Raw genomic sequence first — 20,555 nt, 5'->3', positions numbered from 1 at the left:
AAAAAAGGAAGTGAACTCTTTTGCTTGAGGAGGATGTCCAAATCGCACTTTCTTACAATCCTTTTTTAAAATCAAAATTGATATCAACTACCTACAGATCACAGCATCTGCCAAATCGACCAGAAAACATTTCAATCAAATTAAACTTATCTTATTTAGATTTTTTAGATGTATGAAATACAAGCAAACAAAATGAAAGCAGACTGGGTTGGACTGAATCTGTTCATAGAAGGTAATAAAATGACTTCCCTTGTGCCATCTTAACCGAACATCTACTATACTGTGAAAGGACAAAATGAAACAATATGACTAGAATAATAAAATTCTGAGTCCCAGTAGTAGGCGACAATAATCAAAAGGATTAATATTCAGCAGGAAAAGCCACAAACCTCAAACATCATCCCTTTATTGTATGTATGCGTACAAGATAATATATTTATAAAAAAATCATACATAATGTAAAACATAGTTACAGTGAGGACAAAACGAAGACATATGGTAACGCACCTGGGCATCAATTTGGAACTGCTTTTGGTTAATTGTGCATCAAACTTTTTGAACACAACACCGTCCTAAAGTTATCATCGTCCAGTGAATCCCTTACAAAGGCAGTACCAACAGAAGGTACACTTTGTAAGTTGATATAAAAAGCTAGCATGTACACAACGTCTTTGCAGAAGAGAGGGCATAAGAGAAACATTGTTCGGGATCCAAAGAACATGCCGTATCAATAGTAAGAGCATAACCGTCAGTGTTGATAGACAAGAAACTCTTTAATTATGAATTGCACAAATCTTTGTTACGTTCAAAAGCATCTTTCAAAGACGTTATTGCTTGAAGTAATGAAATTCTAACTTAAAAAGCTGCTGATAAGGCTGATATATGCTTATACGTTTGTATTTGTAATGATGTGACAGATCAAAAGAAAACAAAGTCACAAAGTGCAGCAGCACTTGCATAACATGTGAAGAGATCTAACTGACTGTGCAAACTGATTGATTCTTTCTTATTCCTCATTCCCTTGTATGTGATTATAGGCAAACATGCTATTAGATCTAAACAATTAGTAATAGTTTGCACATACACATTTCTTAAAATGCGATTTCTTGTCATTCGAAACAAATGCTTTGCGGAATAAAGCGCTAAAATCAATGCACTTGATTAATGATAGAATAACGTTTAATAAACGAGCAAACAAAGTAATCAAATTTGTTTTTTTGTCTTCGCACTTATGGCATCGAAAAGGTGTATAGATAAACAAACAGATAAGTGAGTTAATATCATTCTGATACTGAAATTACGTTTAAAGGAATCTTGGCTAAAAACAGAGAAGCTTTTAAGTATCTTGCTTTGCACTAATGTATGTTATTACTGGTTTTCAAATTGTTTACTGTATATTATGTCAGGGTTCAAATTATTCATGGTATTTTAGTCAGGGCATAAAGTCTGGGTTATAAATAAAATGAGATTATCGGCTGCCATTCGAAACAGCAATAGATTTATTTACCTGCATTCCATATGACCAACTGCAAATAGGCGAAGAAGATATGATCTTTCTTGATTAGGTTGTTGAGTTGTTGGAACTAGAATGTATTCTCCTGGATCCAAGAAAAATCGACCTGGAAAAAACGTTTCAATATTAATACCATTTACGTTACTAAGCATGTAACGTATTCATATATACTATTCTATATCTTCCCTTATTTCATACCATTCAGTCACTATTAAAGTCTTATTTAACTACATTATTAGTACTTCATTCATATAAATGATAGAAGCAGATGGCAGGAATCGATCCAATAGGCTGTACCAAGAAAAGATACCGCAGCACACTGCCATAGCTCCCAGCAATAACGATTCCGATTACCGCGTTAATACAACAACACTATATGTTGTCCAAAATGACCAAAACGTCAGCACGATATCAGGCATTCTCATATACAAAACAAAAGGCGCCGTTGTGATAATCAAGTAGCCAAGAACGGGTTATAAATATATCTCGACAGCACTTAACAACACAGAATCTGACAACTCACTCCATTTTTACCGACAAAACGCCACTTTCCCCCATCCAACTAAGTTTATGCAAATAACGCAATGCTTTAAATCCATAACAGGCGTATATTGACAGCATCAGTGCACGAAACATATAACACTCCAAAGGTCTAGCTATATACTCCTATCATCATTCTCAGGGGCCGCTTTCAAATTTCGTGCCTAAATTCATTCGAGCTTTAACACTTGAAAAAGGTAAAATTAAGAAAGTAAATTACAACCTGATGTTTCTCTGTATTCAGCATAGGTTTCTTCATTTTCTGGCATAAGTGGGTCTGTTTGATCGAAAAATGATTTACCAATCTTCCCCGTTATACAGGAATATCTCTAGAATAGAAGAATTAGAGGGAAATTGTATAACACAATGTTTTAGCTGAAGTAAATATGATTTTTATTTGATTAACGGATGGTACAGTAATGACTGTAGTAGTTCCGTATATACGAGTGGAACATTCCTTGAAAAAACCCGTATCAGTGGATATATCAAAATTGAGATAACAAAATATTCATCAAAAGCATTCTTTTACCTTTTAAATCTGAAAGTTTGAAAACATTATATTCACTATTCAAGATTTACGTTATATACGTTTAAGTAAGTTACCGATAGCATTTAAAAGCGTGACGTTAAGAACGTTATGAAGCAGTATGACGTCGTCGTGCATGGCGTTACATAATGAGTAATTTATATTACAAATTATGCGAAAAATAAATACTTAAGCGGATAGGTTTGGTATCATAATGGGCCTTTACTCTATACACTATATTTCAATGGTGCACGGGTGCTTTCAAGTTTCAGATATCATGACAAAAAGAAAATATTGTAAAAATTGATTTGCTTTTAATTAGGTAACTGAATAAGAATATGCTAGTTTCTAGTTTCTGCATGAAGATAAAAAAATTAAAAGTTAACACGAATGAAATTAACAATCCTAACATAACGGCTAAAACTGTGTCAGATACGTCAGTCAAGGCTATAAACTTGAAAGTGACACTAATGAATCTCGATGCCGTTAGCATTTCGTCATCACCATTATTTTTCATTTACCTATTTCAGCCTCAACTGTGCATACATTTATCCTTTCGATGCCGTCAAATCACCGTCGTGTTCATTTGTGAAAATAGGGTATCAAATGAAATCAATCGTATTGACTGAAAGCTCTACCTCACAAGCATTAATATATCTTTTAAGCCCACGCTTTATTGATCAATTGGGAAGACTTAAGTAGATACGTGATGACTTCAAGTAATAATGTAGTGCTATCACTCATTTTTGTCACAACGCTATTATTTTACACAAAATACAATACTGTAATATTTTTTTACATTTTTAAACTAAGCTACAATCTGTCAGAACCGCCTGCTCAATTCCTACTTCTTTTATTACTAAATTGCTGACCAAAGACCACTGTATTCAAAATCCAAATTTGGTTTCCTAAACAATTAGATAGCGATGGTTTCCCATAAAAGCCCATCCGTGCTTGAAATAGCCCCTGGATGTGTACATTGGTCTCCCTCCGATTTTGACTGCATTAACTTTATGACAAGAGAAAAGGTGTTACTCTTGGTACAATACGGAAGCAAAAACTTAACGGACCAGTAACTCCAGGAAACATGACCACCGGATGCCTAAGCATTACAGATGGTATTGTGAATGCGATCTTTAGCAGAAAACGTCAACGAATATTGTTTAGAATGAAGAAAAAGACAGATTATAATTATATCTTTGAAATTTGCATTTCCTTTACAGAAATATTTTCAATGTAAAAAGAAATTACCCGCTTGGCAGTACATTAGGGGAATTATAAGCTACTAATTTCTCTTAGATTCCAACATATTGCCCTTCTGTCATCCGAGAAGGGTTTCTGCATATTATTATTATATTAGGCAAGCCTTCAACAAACTGACTCAAAACGAACGGAACGGCTGCACCTATACGGCAGAACTCATGTACTAGTAAGTGTTACCTGAAATACTTCAAATCCTATTGCATAGAGTCCAATACCGTCGAGTTTATGCTGTCGGCGGTAAACTTGCAGCAGCGAAACCACTAAAGGAAGACGACCACTAAAACGACGCTGGATTGACGCTGAAAACATGACGGTAAATTTAGTCATGTTGTATATTTAATTCTTCACACTAGATAAAAAATAATTTGCAGTACAATTACTGTTACTCGAATGGTTTGGAGTTACAGCTTAGAACTTTAGAATCGTTTACAGGGAAGTAGACATTCCCAAATACTGGTTGCGTGAATTCACAAAACTCAATTAAACCGAACAACAAAAAAGTCATATTCCTTCCATCTTTATAATTTGAAATCAATGAATTTATGTCACGAAGAAATTAACGTTTATGTCAAAACCGTTTAGATTAACGGCAACGTGTTAAATGATTCCATAATGGCCTAAAGGCAGCTGACCGGCTGCATTGGAGACATATATTAGCCTAAGATCTTTACAGTCACAGTTAAAAAACAGGACGTATTAAGATCTAGATGAAATATCTACGAAATACAAAAAGTGAGGACTGAATATATCTGATAAGAATTGAGCTATAAGAATTATCCTGACAGCTCGTGTGACATGTGACGAACAATTTCACTGTTTACAATGTCAAAAAGATATAGTAAGTATGGTTACTAATTAGATAAATACTCTGAGAGACAGCACATTTTAAAGAATCAGTTACCGTCAGCATGCAAAGTAATAATGTATTGTGGATTGATCACAAATGATGGACATTCTAGCCAGCCACCAGCGTTAAATCCAGCCTTCCAACGTCCACGCATGCTCAACTGATATTCTGAAAGAAACAGTAATCAACTTCTTTAAGAAATAATCTAAATATAATTGGAATATTTATACTATCATATATAAAATATATGTCATTTTTTCATGTAATAAATGTATGTATCTAGAAAAGTATATAAGATGGACACAGACCTCATATTGCGTTAAAATGGGACATCGTCCGCATACTTTCATGAAAAAGGATGGTGTATGTTTCATTATTTTTATCGAGTTTAAACATTTGTATACATATATCGCGCTCAATGTCAGCCTGCTTTGTTCAATAGGGAAAGCGCAGATCTACGGATCGCAGTGTAAATCCGATCTGTTCTCCATTGCGCTTGATCAAAAATATTGTTGCCGATAACGTTTGTCCTTCATCTCTCATTCATATACTTGCTACATGTACAGAATCCAGGAACACCGGTCATCGTTACATAACTTTAATACTGTTGAAAAACGGCGCTCAACCAATCAAAATCATAGATTATATACCCTTATCTAATAGATTTATTATTGAATGTTCGTCAAAAGGGAGAAGAAATTCCTTTGGAATAAGTCATTAATACAGGTACATAATCTTCGCTTGACTTCTAAAATGGCATATATATGTGAACAAAAATAATATTTTGGCCTTACCAAACCTAAGTTAAGAGTTTCACCATTTTAATGAGTTTAGTCAATAGTATTGAAAATATATAATTACCGGCTTTATCACTCACGCCGTCGTGGTCAAAGTCAGGTGATAAATTGCATATAATCATGTTGCAATATTCCCGCCGAAAATCTCTGTAGCACATCCAGAACTCTCCGTCATCTTGTGACGTCAGTTCTAATTCTATTTTTATGTCATTTGGCACATGGGTCCATTCATCAGAACTTGAAAGAAAAATTAGTAATGATTGAAACCATAAACATTTGTTCAGGGAGTGCAACACCAATCACTCGATGTATAGAGAGAGCTTAATTCGGTATTCATGAGATAATTAAAATGACATAGACAGCTCTACAATGTGACATATGCTCCGTTCGTTTTGTTCTATAAATATATCGCTTTCCGTTTGTTTTAATGGGAAACATTTCAAAGGGCTTTTGTTGCAGATCATAAGGATAGTAATCTACGTCGTGGGCACCTTGAAGGCAGTACCAAATGCACAGGTTTTGACAGTCGAGTGAATTTTTATCCTTTTTGGACAATAACATAGAGCTGAAGCATCGTCGAATGACTGAATTCTGCTTCATGCAGAATATCTGGTCGATACGCCCTGTATTTTTAAAGGGATAATTAACGACGGGGGTTTTACAAGTTGGGCTCAATGCTGGACACCCATCATAGTCTTCAAACTTTTGTTTCGTAAACCAAGTAGATTACAGTTACTACTGGTTCAAGTTAAAAGTACATAGCGTGCTTTATATCGTTTTACCTTCGACGCTCTGATTTATTATAATGTAGTTTATGTAGAGCTAATACTCATTTGAAAGTTCTTAGTAAAATTCTTATATTTATGTAAAGCTTCTGTTGCCATTGGTAGCCATTACGAAACACTTTTCAATGAAGAATTGCTTACAGTCCATAATTTATTGCGAAAATGCTCAAAATTACCTGAAAAAGGTAGATATATTAAGAATATCTTGTTGCTTATAGAAAACTCAAATCTGATTACGTGTTTTAAATCTAATTAGTAATATTTACATTTTCTGCATAAAATAGCCTTGTAAAAACTTAGGTTAGAATACAATTTCTAAAATATGGTAATAAGCTCTACAGAAGTGATATCGTGTCGTCTGCATGTAAATCATCATATTATTCGCTGCACTGTTCTTATCAGACAACACACTGTTATCTTAATTAAAATTTGAAGCTGACTGTCGCACAATTTTGTTTTGTAGTATGCAATACCGTCTTGCATTAAGCACAACGAAGCTGATGAGGTTGATAGAGTACATAGAGATATATTCATTTTTCCTTGACTGTGACATAATCACTGGGTTGAGTGAGTGTCGATCAGCTGAGCCCGATGATGATGAATATGCGGAAAATTCTGAGCCCGAAAAACTGAAAGTTACAAGTGTACAGACAGAAGAGGCCTTTGAGACGCTACGAGCTTTAAAAGAAAGCATCGAAAGACAGCATTCTGCCTAAGTTCGACGAAATCGAACGGTTTGTTGCCCCAAAATATCTGTCAGACTTATGTAAAAACAGGCAGAGGTAACTACTTCCTTTGCCCATGCTATTATTTATTAGATAAATATGCCAGTATTTACTGCTGTTCTTGTTTTTAAAATGTGCGTTTATCATGTGCTCATTGTGAAATAGAATTAGTTATCTGCGCCTTCGTTGGGTCTCACGAGCGTGAAAGCAGGAGGGGCTAATTTTGATAGTCCAATTCTTACATTTCTTTATGTAACATACTGCCGCTTTGAAACAGTTTTGGAATTTCATGCTTAAAATAAGAATTGTAAATGAATAGAAAAGCTCAATAAACATTTTTATTTTTCCAGAAAATGTGACAGGTTTTCTTTAAATCGTCAGATAAAGTAATGATTTTTACAAAAAAATTGTCTGATCTTATGTATTTTATTTAAATCTTCATTATATGTTAGCATTTACTTGGACATGACTTTGATTAAAATACGTAGTAAATTTCAAAGAAACGAATTCACACATTTGTTACAGCCAAAAATAAACTAATTTGAAATATGACATACAGGTTCGTGTTTTTCAGCATTTTATACAAACGTATTTTTCACAGCCCGATTACATGCTAGTTTGTCGCTAATTCTATACAGCTCCCACATTTTGCAACAATCCCTGTCAGCCTAAAACCAAACGACTTTTTCGGCAAAGTTTTGTTATTGTCCAGATTGTACCGGTTTAACCAAAGTTACAGTCCTAGAATTAGCAAACATCCTACCTTGTTATTGCCCTCGATTTTGTAATATGCAATATTACATTTTGGTCAAGTTAAATGTTTGGTAGGTTGATTCATAGTAAATTGTAGTGTTCCTGATTCGACGACAGAAAGCCACTTACCATTATTGAATTACTGTGATCTAAATTTAGAAATAATATCACAAGCCTATACTATTTACCGTCATGACATGACATTCTTGCTTCTTCCTGAAAGGTTTTGTTAGTGCCGTTTGTGGTCAGTTAAACATAGTTGTCACAAGGATGGTTATCTGATTTAGTGTCAGTTGTTGACGGGCACTGCGAAAACTTGTATCAAGCTATTTCATTTTTTTTGTTCAGTAAGGATGTTATAGAACAGAGAAGCTGTATTGTCAAAATGATCTCCCTATACGTTCCAGGTGTGCGTTTGATCACATTAGTTGTATTTTTCTCCAATTTTTCCAGTAACTTCCAAGTGCTGCATTTATCTTTCAGCTCATGTGTTTTTTTCTTCTTTTTTTGTACGAGACACTTTCAAAGTAAAAGTGTCTCATCAAAGCGATCATTCAAGGTAAGGTACGATACGCCTTTGTGCAACACCATCTCAACTATCGTGCGTCACTATCATGTCTTCGTCTTCCACCTCCAGACTTCATCATCGCACCTTTGTGCAATAGCATCCGTGCTGCTTCGGTCTTTAGCCAATGCACAAAGTCACGGAACACGAATGCTTAGTGGTGACATGAAAGTAATACGATTTAAATTTTCAAAATTATTTTGTGCCTTCGTGTTCTTTTCTTAACGGGCCCTATGATAGAAATACAAAACAATTCGCCGTACCGATGACGAATGGGGCTGTGGATGAGATTGACCCGGCGTCTTCCACCTAAAACTTGCCGTGCATAGATTAAGGCCGAGTCAAGGTGCATTGTCTGAGAAAAGATACATTATTCTTCGCTGTAGGCACCCGCAAATTAACGCAAGTTGCCAGACGAATGATCAAAACAATTCAAATCTAAACATTAAGGCAATATTTGACTCGTTGTTGAAGAAGATCTCGACAATGGGGGATTTGAACCCCGAGTCTGAACGGTAAGATTGTAATAAAACATCTCAACATAAACTGTAAAGTAATTCGGAGTTGAAGCCTGAGTACAACTCCAAAAACTTTATTAACACTGAATCACGATCTGGGTGGAAGAAGGGGACTATGCACTGTTACTGTTAACACAGTTACGACACTACCCTTTCGAAATATCGGCCATCGGATTATACATTAACACTCCATTATAGTGGGTTAATCCGTCTTACTGGTTGCCAGAAATGTCCTAGAATTTCCAGACAAAAAGTTTTCTTAAAGAGGATAACGAGTTTTTGCTTAAACAATTGAATATATTATCTCGCATTCAGGTGTAGATAACTCAAAAAGTAGCACCGGGACCCCCAGTTTTGTTTCCATAAATTTGTTTCTAATATGATGCTCTATGATCATGCAAAGTTTAAAAATTTCTCTCCGCTAGTTAAAATTTTCCTTCTTTGCCTATATAAAAACCCACACAGCTATGACATTTCCCCTTAAAGTAATATTCTCACATTATTCAACTTTGTGAAGAGTTTCGCACGAATTCCTCACATGTTTGGCGATTTCGTTTCTGCGAAATCTACAGTTCAACACAGCTCTTTATGCTGGCGAACCATATATAAGACAAACAGGATAGTCTGTTAACTGATGGTCCGCTAAAAGTGGTATTATTGCCTAATGATGGAACAAAATCTCCCATGAACTCATGTGCAATCGCACTTCCTTGGTCACAACAAAAAACCCCCAGAAAAAACGTTAATATACATTTCTATTCCCTAATCAGAACAGAAAAAACGTGTCGTATGAACACTATTTACAAAATGTTACATGAGAAATTCCCCGAGCTCGGAAACACCCATATGAAATATGACTCCCTAATGACAAAAGTGTAAATTTGCGCCACGCCATTAGGATAAATATATCCAAATATAGCTCCAGTAGTGGTAGTTATGGTGTTTTATGCACTTTGATTCGCGTTGGGTACAGACATTTTGATTTCGATCACCAGAACGCAGTTTTGTTAACTACATTTAATTATAGTATTTTTGTACGAGTAAGATAAAAGAAGTAGTTTGTCGTGATACTATGAGTTTCTGTCTTATTTTAATTGTGATTGCTAATATTAATTATCAAGACAAATTATTTAGATTATTTAGATTTTTCGGTTAGTCATTTCCATTGCTCTTAACCTTTAGCCTGCTGACGGTAAGTAATTTTTGCGGCCAGTGTAGACCAAGATCATGGTCTGCACTGTTCGCTATTTAGTCAGTAAATTTTCAGTGAACACCCCTTTGATAAACAAGTGGCACTGCCCAAAGTGAATGATTGACCGATCTATTTTAGAAACTTAGCAGGGTAAAGGTTAAACAGAGATTGTTATATTCTTTCCTGGTGTCATATATTGCCAGATAAAGGCTTTAGATATCTGATAAAATGTCTTCATTCTATTTCTTTTGTTACCTCTGTAAAATTATAACATTCATTTGTTTTATTAGGTATGCTTTTATGCCAAGTGTATGTGTGTACATTACAAGGTTCATTCAAACAAGTGATCAAACATATTAAGTTTACATTCTTTCCTTAAACATTAACAGACCTTTGATACTTTATGTCCAAGTATTCTATAAAATGATTACAAAAAAGTAAATTTGAGTAAAAGAAGGTCTGATATTCATAAGTCTTTGTCGATAATTGATTTGGTGTATTTTCTGAAATGGTATGCCTACGCGATGAATAAACGTAAGTAAGAAAAATATGAATTGAAGCATTCACCAGAACCCATACCCTCCCCCCAACCCAACCCCCACACGCACCCAACAAAAAAAAAGTGCATCATCTAATCCTTTAGGTTGTTTTCAAAGAGAGAAGAAAGGTTTGTTCTTCGTAGATCGTGTATAACAATTCATGAATTACCAGATTTATATGAGCCGTGCCATGAGAAAACCAACATAGTGGGTGATCCAGACCAGCCTGCGCATCCGCGCAGTCTGGTCAGGCTCCATGCTGTTCGCTTTTAAAGCCTATTGGAATTGGAGAAACTGTTAGCGAACAGCATGGATCCTGACCAGACTGCGCGGATGCGCAGGCTGGTCTGGATCCATGCTGGTCGCAAAGCCACTATGTTGGTTTTCCCATGGCACGGCTCATATGACGTCTTGTTCCTGACAAACACCTTCAAAAGCACTTTTGCATGCAGGGCGCCAAGTGTATCCTCAACACCAACTTCCATCTGACCAGAGGGACAGGGTAAAAGAAATTTCTAAGAACAGGGAGACAGAAATCCATTAGATACATGCCTATCCGGCTAACATTGCCAGTTCCTTGCGAATAGACAGTCATGAAATAATTCACCTGATTACTGAAATCAGATGACATGAATCAGACTATGTATGGATCGCGCGGATATTTTATATTTTTAACTTGAAGATCTTACTAATAATCAGGAGTTTGATCATTGTTCGATTTTCTACCTGTTTCTTCAAATTTAGAGAAAATACCATAAAAATAATTCTTACCCGTCACTCCAAGCTCCTTCCCATTCTGTATCGCCCCAAGGGTTTCGGACACGAATAAGTTTGGCTGTACCATCCAGATACTGAACCTCCTCTACACCAGTGATAACATACGAGTGATTTGATACCATTCCCCTTCTGTCACGTAATGCCTGGCCTTCTTTATCCTGAACAAAATATATACGTTTTCATTGTATATTAAAATCAATAAAAATATTGTTCAAAGACAGCCATTTTATAGAAGGGTGCGTTCCGAGACGTTGTCGATCTACAGCACAAATGTGCATAACAAAGTCAAGAAACTAGTAATAAAATGGACTGCTTATCTGACGTGTGCCTTTACTCTCTTTTCGAAGTTATACCCATTAGAAAACTACAAAACATTTCTCCAAGGTATTTAGCATGAAATGATTGTAACATAATCAACCCTGAACTGTAGAAATCTTGTGTAATTTATTCGCCAACAGAATTATGATGTCATTGATACGACACGGTATAATTAAATTTCTGTTATGCAATGTAAAGGTAATGTAAACAGATTTTTAAAAAAAACGATGTCCTTGGCACATCAAAATTTCACGAAATAAGACGTCAATGAAAGGATGAATCCGTAAGAATATCCCGCGGAAACATGAAAAATTAAGTCTGTTCAAGAGATGTAATGTTAAATATTACGACCATTAGAGAGTAAGTGCAAATTCAACCATGCTTAGACTTCTGAATAAATTATGACATCATCAATGTAAGCAAAAAAAAAACAACAAAAAGACTAAGACATGAGAACGTCAATTTATGTAAAGATAATATGGAATATTCACTGAATATATTTGAATTTCATCGGAACATACATAGAACATAATCATGATTGGCGGTGATGTTGGTGGTAGTATGATTAAAATGTTTGCCTTAAATTTGACTGCTATTTCACCCATTAAGCAGTTACCAGTACTACTGATACGATGTTATGCCAAATTTTAGAGGGGACCTGTGCCGCGAGTACCCCGCCGTTGTATATTATTTGCATTATTTACAACTGAAAACTTGAAGTAGCAGGCATTTTGTATGACAAGTCACTTAAAAACACGAAATTCGATATAAGATTCATAACAAAATACATAACTTGTTTCGTGCTTCTGTAACAAGTAATTTGACAAAAGTTCCTAACTGGATTACAGAAACATATAATTTAAAAGAAACAAGAGCTGTCGGAGGACAGCAACGCTCGACTATTCAACATCCTTGTCAGTTGAATGAATATAAAAGGTGAATAATTCTGTAAAATTGCAAAAATGGGTTATGGAACCTGTACAATGCATATCAGTTCATGACAATGGACAATTGTGTGAAGTTTCAATCCATTCCCATTAGTGGGTACTGACATTCCAGCTTACATACAAAAACTTAACCAAAAACTGCTAAGTCAAAAAAGGGGCATAATTTGGTAAAAATGCAAAGTAGAGTAATGTAACCTGTGCATTACATGTCAGATCATAACAGTGAACAAGTGTGTGAAGTTTCAATCCATTCCCATTAGTGGTTACTGAGATACCAACTTACATATAACACCTTAACCAAAAATTTCTAAGTCGAAAAAGGGGCATAATTTTGTAAAAAGAAACAACAAAATAGAGTTATGGAACCTGTGCAGTGCAAGTCAGTTTATCACAGTTAACAGGTGTGTTAAGTTTCAATCGATTCCCATAAGTGGTTGCTGAGATACCAGCTTACATACAAAACCTTAACAAATCGGGACGTCGACGCCGACGCAGACGCGGACGCCGACGCATGAGTGAGTTCAATAGCTCTATCTATTCTTTGAATACTCGAGCTAAATACTGGATTACAGAAACATATAACGTATAACTGGAATACAGAAAAAATAACGTATAATTCCCTGTGCACATATGTTTTAAAAGCACATTAGACTTTCGCCACTATTTTAAACTATGATTATTCAACTTACAACACTCAGACAGCCAATCACAGCTCCGCTTTGGAAAGCAGCACGGACCAGATAAAAATCATCTTCTTTCAAGTCCGAAGGATTATACCATTCGGCTAGTCCTCCAGTCAGGTCTGTAAACGCGTCAGCCTCGAATCCGTACTCTAATGCTTCATAGGACCCATTTAATCTGAAATTGTCACTTTTGTTAAAAACGAGTATTGCCTATTTTCACAGATTATTTGATTGATCTTTGAAGCATTAACTTCGATATATTTCCAACAATCTATTGGCGATATTTCAAAAAAAGAAATCTGTCATTCTATGTTTTATCTTCACTTATTCAATGCAGAAAATAATGGGGAAAAAGAAATGAAAAGTTAATTGTTTGTGAACAAACTTCAGAAGTATTGGACAAATTGGTGGAATTTAAAGCTTAGAAACGTCCTGTATAGTTCACCTCTGGAACATGTCAACCATAACAATTAATGCCTTGTGCTTGTCAGCTTAGATACTAAACAGAGACAAAAGTCGGTGGAACTGAGAAATTACCACTCCTGCATTCTTTATAAAATGCATTTTTCTCTCTACCTGCAACTTGACAACAAGGAAGTTTCTGAACATCGCACCTTAAACAGCAACGAAATTACGTTCATGCTATAAATGCAATCAATCTAAATGAGCCGTGCCACGAGAAAACCAACATAGTGGCTTTGCGACCAGCATGGATCCAGACCAGTCTGCGCATCCATGGTCTGGATCCATGCTGGTCTGGATCCATGCTGTTCGCTTTCAAAACCTATTGCAATTAGAGGAACCGTTAGCGAACAGCATGGATCCTGACCAGAGTGCGCGGGTGCGCAGGCTTGTCTGGATCCATGCTGTTCGCAAAGCCACTATGTTGGTTTTCTTATGGCGCGGCTCAAATATGAAATGCTTATACTTGTTATTGTTCGAGATGACAGATGATCGATTTTCAATTTGATGCTGTGAGTTCTTCAAACAATCCAATATTGTTTTATCATTTAATGGGAAAAGATAAAAGACATATAGCAATGATTGAAACAACTCCCATGACAGCATGGAAAACATCCGGAAAACAGACTGTGTAAAATGACATAAATACTTTATTCTCATTGGAATAGATTTCTACCTTGTTTTCCTTTGTGTTTGGAATGTTACATTTAGTTTTAGGCCAGAATTATCATTTCTCATCATCCATCACACTCCATCAGTCATTATCAATTTTGACCGAGTTTTTAAACAATAAGAGCAAATGTCCAACAAGAAAAACCACAACAGAACTGCAATAGCTTTCGAAATGCAATAGGGTTAGAATGAAATGTATCCGCGCGACCATTGGCCAAACACATGTATACATTTTTATAAAGTAGCTACGCAGTCGGCCCAGTTGAAGAAGTGTTTTGGTGTTATATTGATTACGTTAATTGAAGTCTTCAATATGACGACATGCTAAAGCAAATATTATTAAATTGAGGAATAAGTTTCTCATAGGATGTTGCTTGTGGTAAATCTAGATGGGAGAAATTAACAAAACTAAAAATAAGTTAATTTTTCTTTGCATAAATTTTAGTATAAAGCCACAGACAGATGAAAATTAAAGAAGGTCTGTTCTCTCTACAGTAAGCATTAGTCTGTTAGTTTATCTGTATATAGAAGTGTATATTCTTGTTTAGTAATTATGTGCATATCTCTAAAATGAATTATCTGAAATATGATTTAGTCTGGATTGTTTCTTATCATTGATTAAAAATATTTCATAATTTCAAAGAAGTTTCTGAGGTAATTTGTAAAGGTATACAACATCAAAATTTCATATTTGCAAACATGAATGATTACTACATATGGTCTATGTATACATAAAATTAACAAGATTACGTGTATTAACATTACTTTGTATTTTGTTTAAAACAGTACACACTAAATACATGTATTTTAGCAAAATATAATGTAAATGTTTACTACCACTAAAGTCTGGAAGCTTTTTTTGTTACTGTGTGACTTTTTATTATTAATGGAGCTAAATATACGCATTCAATCTACATCTTTGGTAATTTAACAGTGAAATCTAATTGATGTGGCTTTTCTACATTTGAAGTATAAATGATAACATGAAAGAATGGTATTCAACATCTTTAAAGAACCGCTCTTTTAGTAATGAACAAAGGGTGAATTGATTTCTAGTGAGAAAAAAGGTTTCCAATTTATCTAGTAAGTACAATGTTCCTTTTTCAAGAACCTTTCCATATAGATATCGTTTGGAATTCTATTGTCTCTTTTTATTTGAGAAAATATCACAATAAAGCAAGCGTAGAAATAATATCGCAATTACTATCATATTACAGGTTGTTTTCCAAACCACAGTAATTATTCAGCCAATATGTTATTGTGTTTTAATACTAGAGACAATGCAGCAGCTTAATGTCACTGAAATGCAATACCTTGAGAAACAATCAAGATGGGATCTAAAAGTGCTTGATCGATATGAGTTGAACATACTCTTGTATTTGGTTCTATATTGGGTAACTTTATGTAAAAGTACAAAGAGGTATTTTGCCAATTATACCTCGTGCCATTAAGTATTTTATGGTAAATGGAAATTTTACTTCACGGCAAATCAAAAACTGTATTCACTTTGCATAAGCTTTCTCCACAAGCGATATCCAAAACTCTTCAGGTGCGGATGAGTGTGCAAAGAGTATATGGTTATTTACAGTTGGTAGCAGGTCGTCAATGTAAACATCTGTCCAGTCACCGAATTGCCAAAATCTGCAGTGAAACTTCCCGTTGTAATCTTTATATCCGATGTTATAGTCATCCGGTATAATCTGGAAATAGATTACCAGACCAAAAAATGTTTTTACGAGTAATGAAAATCAGCAAAAGGTCATTTTGGAACGCAGCCAAGACAGTTAATAACCGTCTGTTCGTGAAAACGCAATAAAATGTACAAGAACTCACACGTCCCATAATGCATTATGCATAGATTTAGACTGATTTTAGGTATATGTAATAGTAGTCTTCAGGAAAACTACATCCAAAGGGAATGTGGTAAATACTGCCCATAATAACCGGTCGGCAATATAGATGAAAATGTCTGTTACTTAAGTGCTTGACATAATGTTTCATTTACAGGTAAGGTTGTGATAAAACATGAAGTGTTCAAGCGAACAATGAGATCAAAGCGACTGCTGACTGACATAAAGTAAAATCATAACCAATAAGTCCACAGTCTTTTTTGATTTATTAGGTAATCTGCTACACTGAAACAAAGAAAATAATAACACATACATGTATTTTAAATGTTCGAATAAGCCTAACTAGTGGGAAGTTTTGAAGAATCTCTAAAACGTCAGACAAAAAACAAACCTTTTTAACATTTTGTATCTGACCTCATACTATTATAACAGCACTAACTTTATATTCCCAATTGAACATTAACTTGTAGTGCATAAATAGTAAAGCCTGGAAAAAGAATGTCGTCCGTACCTTTCCAATGAGCTGTGGCTTCTCGGCTATAGCAGATAATGTAGATAAGAACCAGCAATCGTTCAAGTCACCTTGTTTCATATCATGCCTGCTGGTACCATCTGATATCAGAGTCGCATTTGGATGTATACTCTACAAAATAAATGCAGCAATGTAACTGAAATAGTTTCTGTCTGTCACGTTATAACATCTGAAGGGGATAGCTTTAATGTCCTGTGATTTTGAAACATGTTGGGTGTTAAGATCTGGGTTTGATGCGCACCTTAAACAGGTTTATTCCCTACCCCCAAGTGGCGGTTTCGTTCCAAGGTTCCAACTTCGTTCCTTTATTTGTTTGTCCCTGTTTTATTTTTTTTTCTCCCTGTATTTTGTGTAAATGTTAAATGTAAAACATTTATACATTTGGACCGATATATTAGGTTTTGTTTTTCAGACAGGCTGCGTTCTTAGAATACAGCTACTGTTATTCAATCTTTTTCTATTTTGCATATTTGTTTCCGTGATAACATCGTCTCCTTAATTAATTAGTAATACAACCACTACGCCAAGAGACCAACAAAATAAATAATAACAAATGTGAAATTGTGTATTGTAGAGTTATGACATTGTGCAAGACAGTATACTTTATATGCAGCGCGGAAATTTCAAGTACAATATTCCTAATTACAATACATTGATTGTAACCAAGTGGTTTAAGTCACTGACTTCAGATCATTCGATACCTGGCTTCGGATAGAAGAATGATTCGTGTGTGGAAGCCATCCAGCTAGTATATGGAAGATCGGGATTCTACCCATGTACCCGCCCATCTTGAATCCATGCCCAGGGGGGCACCAGGCTCCATGTTCACAAAACATTTTTCGGTTTCAGCTGAGTTTGAGATTGAAATTTTGAAAGCAAGTTTTACTAGAACTTCAAGATAAAAATGCAGTTGAGACTTATATCTATACTGGACAGTCACTTGAAAACAGTCATTAACTGAACATTTAATTTTAAAAATGTAATTCAGATATAAATGACAAATAAAGTTTTATTATCAAACTCAGCTAAGACTGAAAATATTGCGTGAACATGAGGTCTGGTGTCTTCCTCCACCATCCAAAGCTGGAAAAGTCGCCATATGAACTGAATTGTGTTAGCGTCACTGTATATCTAACATAAACGATAATAAAAAGCACTTTTAAAGAAAAGGCGAAAACAAATTAGTGTTTTAGTGTGATTGTAAATTTTCTCTCCCCTGTTCTCTATATTTAACATCTAGAGTGTTATCGATTACAGCCGATACTTATTATTTTGGAAAAGATAATTTGCAACCTTTTCCCCTTGGACCTTCAGTTAACTGAGCTATTGCTATTAACATTGTGAGAGCATTTCTATGTATCTGTAAATATTTTTAAAACATGCGTTTTACAAATACAGTCATTCCTTGACGGATATCAAGCAGGTTCGCACACTCGACATTAAGTGCATCGGGAATAACAATCCTATTTCCGCGATATTTCAATTTCCTATTTCCATCAGAGCAAGTTCATTTCAAGCTTTCGTTTTTCAATAACTTGGTCACAATTATACATTTGTATAACACTCTAAGCTTTTGCAGGTTCGAAGCTTTTACTGTTGTTGCATGTTGGATTAATTGCTTATGATGTTGTTGATTTAAAATGAACAATTTCTGAATGCCTAAAGGCACGCAGCTCATTCGATTTTGCGCCGTTTTATGACATCAATCAACCTCATTTACTAAATATACTTTTGGTGTAAAAATATATATGTCATGTGAATTTATGGCATCGTTGTTTAATGTTTATGATAAATTTCGAGCATGTTCCATTGTTTTATCTGAAACCTGCAATAGAAAATCTTTATTATATAAATATGACAGCAAAGTGCATTTTCAGCGCTTTTCCTGGAATTATTTTCCATATTTTGTCCAGAATTGAGGCCGTGTAGACACATCAAGTTTAGTAAATCTTTATAATCTAGATTGTGATGAATGCTTGAAACGTATATGAATCACTCTCAAGTTCATATCAGTACTTATGACACATGAGATGTGGTCGTGGTTCGAACTCAAGACCTCTGGGTTGAGTGGACGCAACCCTAACAGCCGGACCACTCCTTCCCTCCTTAAATGTTATTTGTTGTTATCTATAGATAACTTATAATTCTTTCAAACCTGGCTGTATTATATTGCAAATTTAAGACAATTTTACAAAAACGTTTACTGAAGTTTTTAAAATGTTTCACGATAACTCTTGCCTAACAAGCATAGTTTACTTCCTTTGCACAGTCGTAGTTCTTAACACAAAATGCATTATTTTCCTCAGAACATAGACAATTAGGATATATTCATATGTTTTGTTTGTTTATTAAGAAAAAAAAAACTTCTAATAATTTGAAAGTGAAGAACTACTCCGGACTTCACAGTAAAATTTTGAAACAAAATGTCAAATTTATGAATAGGCATCGTCATACATCACATATTAGTTATTTTTTTGAGATGTAGTTATATTGACCTTTGGTACCTTTGTCTACTATCCTGGAGCCTGTTCCTCTAAACGTTCTCGTATGAATGTCCTACGAATGTAGGTACACTTCTTGTGCGATAGGTTCAAGAACGGTGAGAACAACAGAGGCCATAGGAAACTTGTTATAAGGCAGATGTTCTTTATTTACCCTTAGCCTGCTAAATTTCTAAAATGGATTGGGCCATCATTCAATATGGGCACTACTATTTATTATTCGAAGGGGTTTTCACTAAAAATTTACTGACTGAATAGCGAACAGTGCAGACCATGATCAGATTGCACGGATGTGCAGGCTGATCTTGGTCTGCACTGGTCGCAAAGGCAGAATCACTTGCCGCCAGCAGGCTAAAGGTTAAAGTAGGCAATGTAAAGTAATCCGAAGAATTGCTGATTTTTTTATTATTTAATATCAGTTAAGATTAAATGTAAAACTGCAATATCAAACCAATAAAATAGTTTTCAAGGAGTGACGTATTGATTTGAATAAAATGTAACGCAAAGCTAATAGATTTTCTCTTTAACTTAAAATTTATATAACTTGACAAATGAGACACATACTACTAAGCAATTTAACTTTTTTTATTTCAAAACTTAACTGTGTATGCACTTTTCAGTATAGATTTAAATGTTCTGTGCATGTTTGGCATATTGTGGCGACAACAATCATCACTTAAACTTTTGTATAATAATACAGTGGTATTCGGAACAAAACCTACGTTTCAAAAATTGATGATAAAGATAAAAAGAACGGAAATTCTTCCGCGGATGAACATAAAACAGCAACGTCTTTAATTACAACTAAAAGTGTATTTACAAATCAATATAACGCTATTTTCTTGGTGAGATAGTATTTCTTCTATTTTCCTGTGTGAGTGACACTGCGGGTTTTATTCCACATAATTTACAGAAATATGTTTTCGTAGATGTTAATAATTACTCTATCAATCGAAGCACATTAAAACACTTTTGTGAGACAGTTTTTTGTTGTGTGCGAACGGCGAAACTTGCATATGTAGTTTTATGAAACTGAATATTAAGTCTGTGTTGATTTACGTAAGTGAAAATGGCATCCAGCTGGCCTACGGGAGGTTTGTGGTTCTATCAAAATGACCCCTCGTGCCTGAAATAAACCAGGGATAGACACCTAGGGTCTTCCATCGAAAGCAGGAATGTAGCCATATGATATGAGCCGCGCCATGACAAAACCAACATAGTGGGTTTGCGACCAGCATGGATCCAGACCA

At 35.0% G+C, this 20,555-nt stretch overlaps 1 protein-coding gene across 1 annotated transcript in view; it reads right to left on the bottom strand.

Moving 5' to 3' along the window:
• The window catches only part of LOC123566327 (calpain-2 catalytic subunit-like), a 36,505-nt gene that overhangs the window by 3,897 nt on the left and 12,053 nt on the right, over nt 1–20,555 (bottom strand). The window contains exons 3-11 of the mRNA XM_045360303.2: nt 16,784–16,915; nt 15,929–16,122; nt 13,295–13,463; nt 11,335–11,498; nt 5,551–5,723; nt 4,744–4,857; nt 4,020–4,141; nt 2,277–2,382; nt 1,508–1,619 (exon numbers count right to left, since the gene is read on the bottom strand). Of these exons, the coding sequence (XP_045216238.1) occupies nt 1,508–1,619; nt 2,277–2,382; nt 4,020–4,141; nt 4,744–4,857; nt 5,551–5,723; nt 11,335–11,498; nt 13,295–13,463; nt 15,929–16,122; nt 16,784–16,915 (1,286 nt within the window). The remainder of the gene's footprint in view (nt 1–1,507; nt 1,620–2,276; nt 2,383–4,019; nt 4,142–4,743; nt 4,858–5,550; nt 5,724–11,334; nt 11,499–13,294; nt 13,464–15,928; nt 16,123–16,783; nt 16,916–20,555) is intronic.

This window comes from Mercenaria mercenaria, chromosome 8 (assembly GCF_021730395.1).
Source record: "Mercenaria mercenaria strain notata chromosome 8, MADL_Memer_1, whole genome shotgun sequence".
In the NCBI taxonomy this organism is placed as follows: Eukaryota; Metazoa; Mollusca; class Bivalvia; order Venerida; family Veneridae; genus Mercenaria; species Mercenaria mercenaria.
The sequence above is the reverse complement of the archived record's forward strand: the minus strand, read 5'-3'. Positions and strand labels throughout refer to the sequence as shown.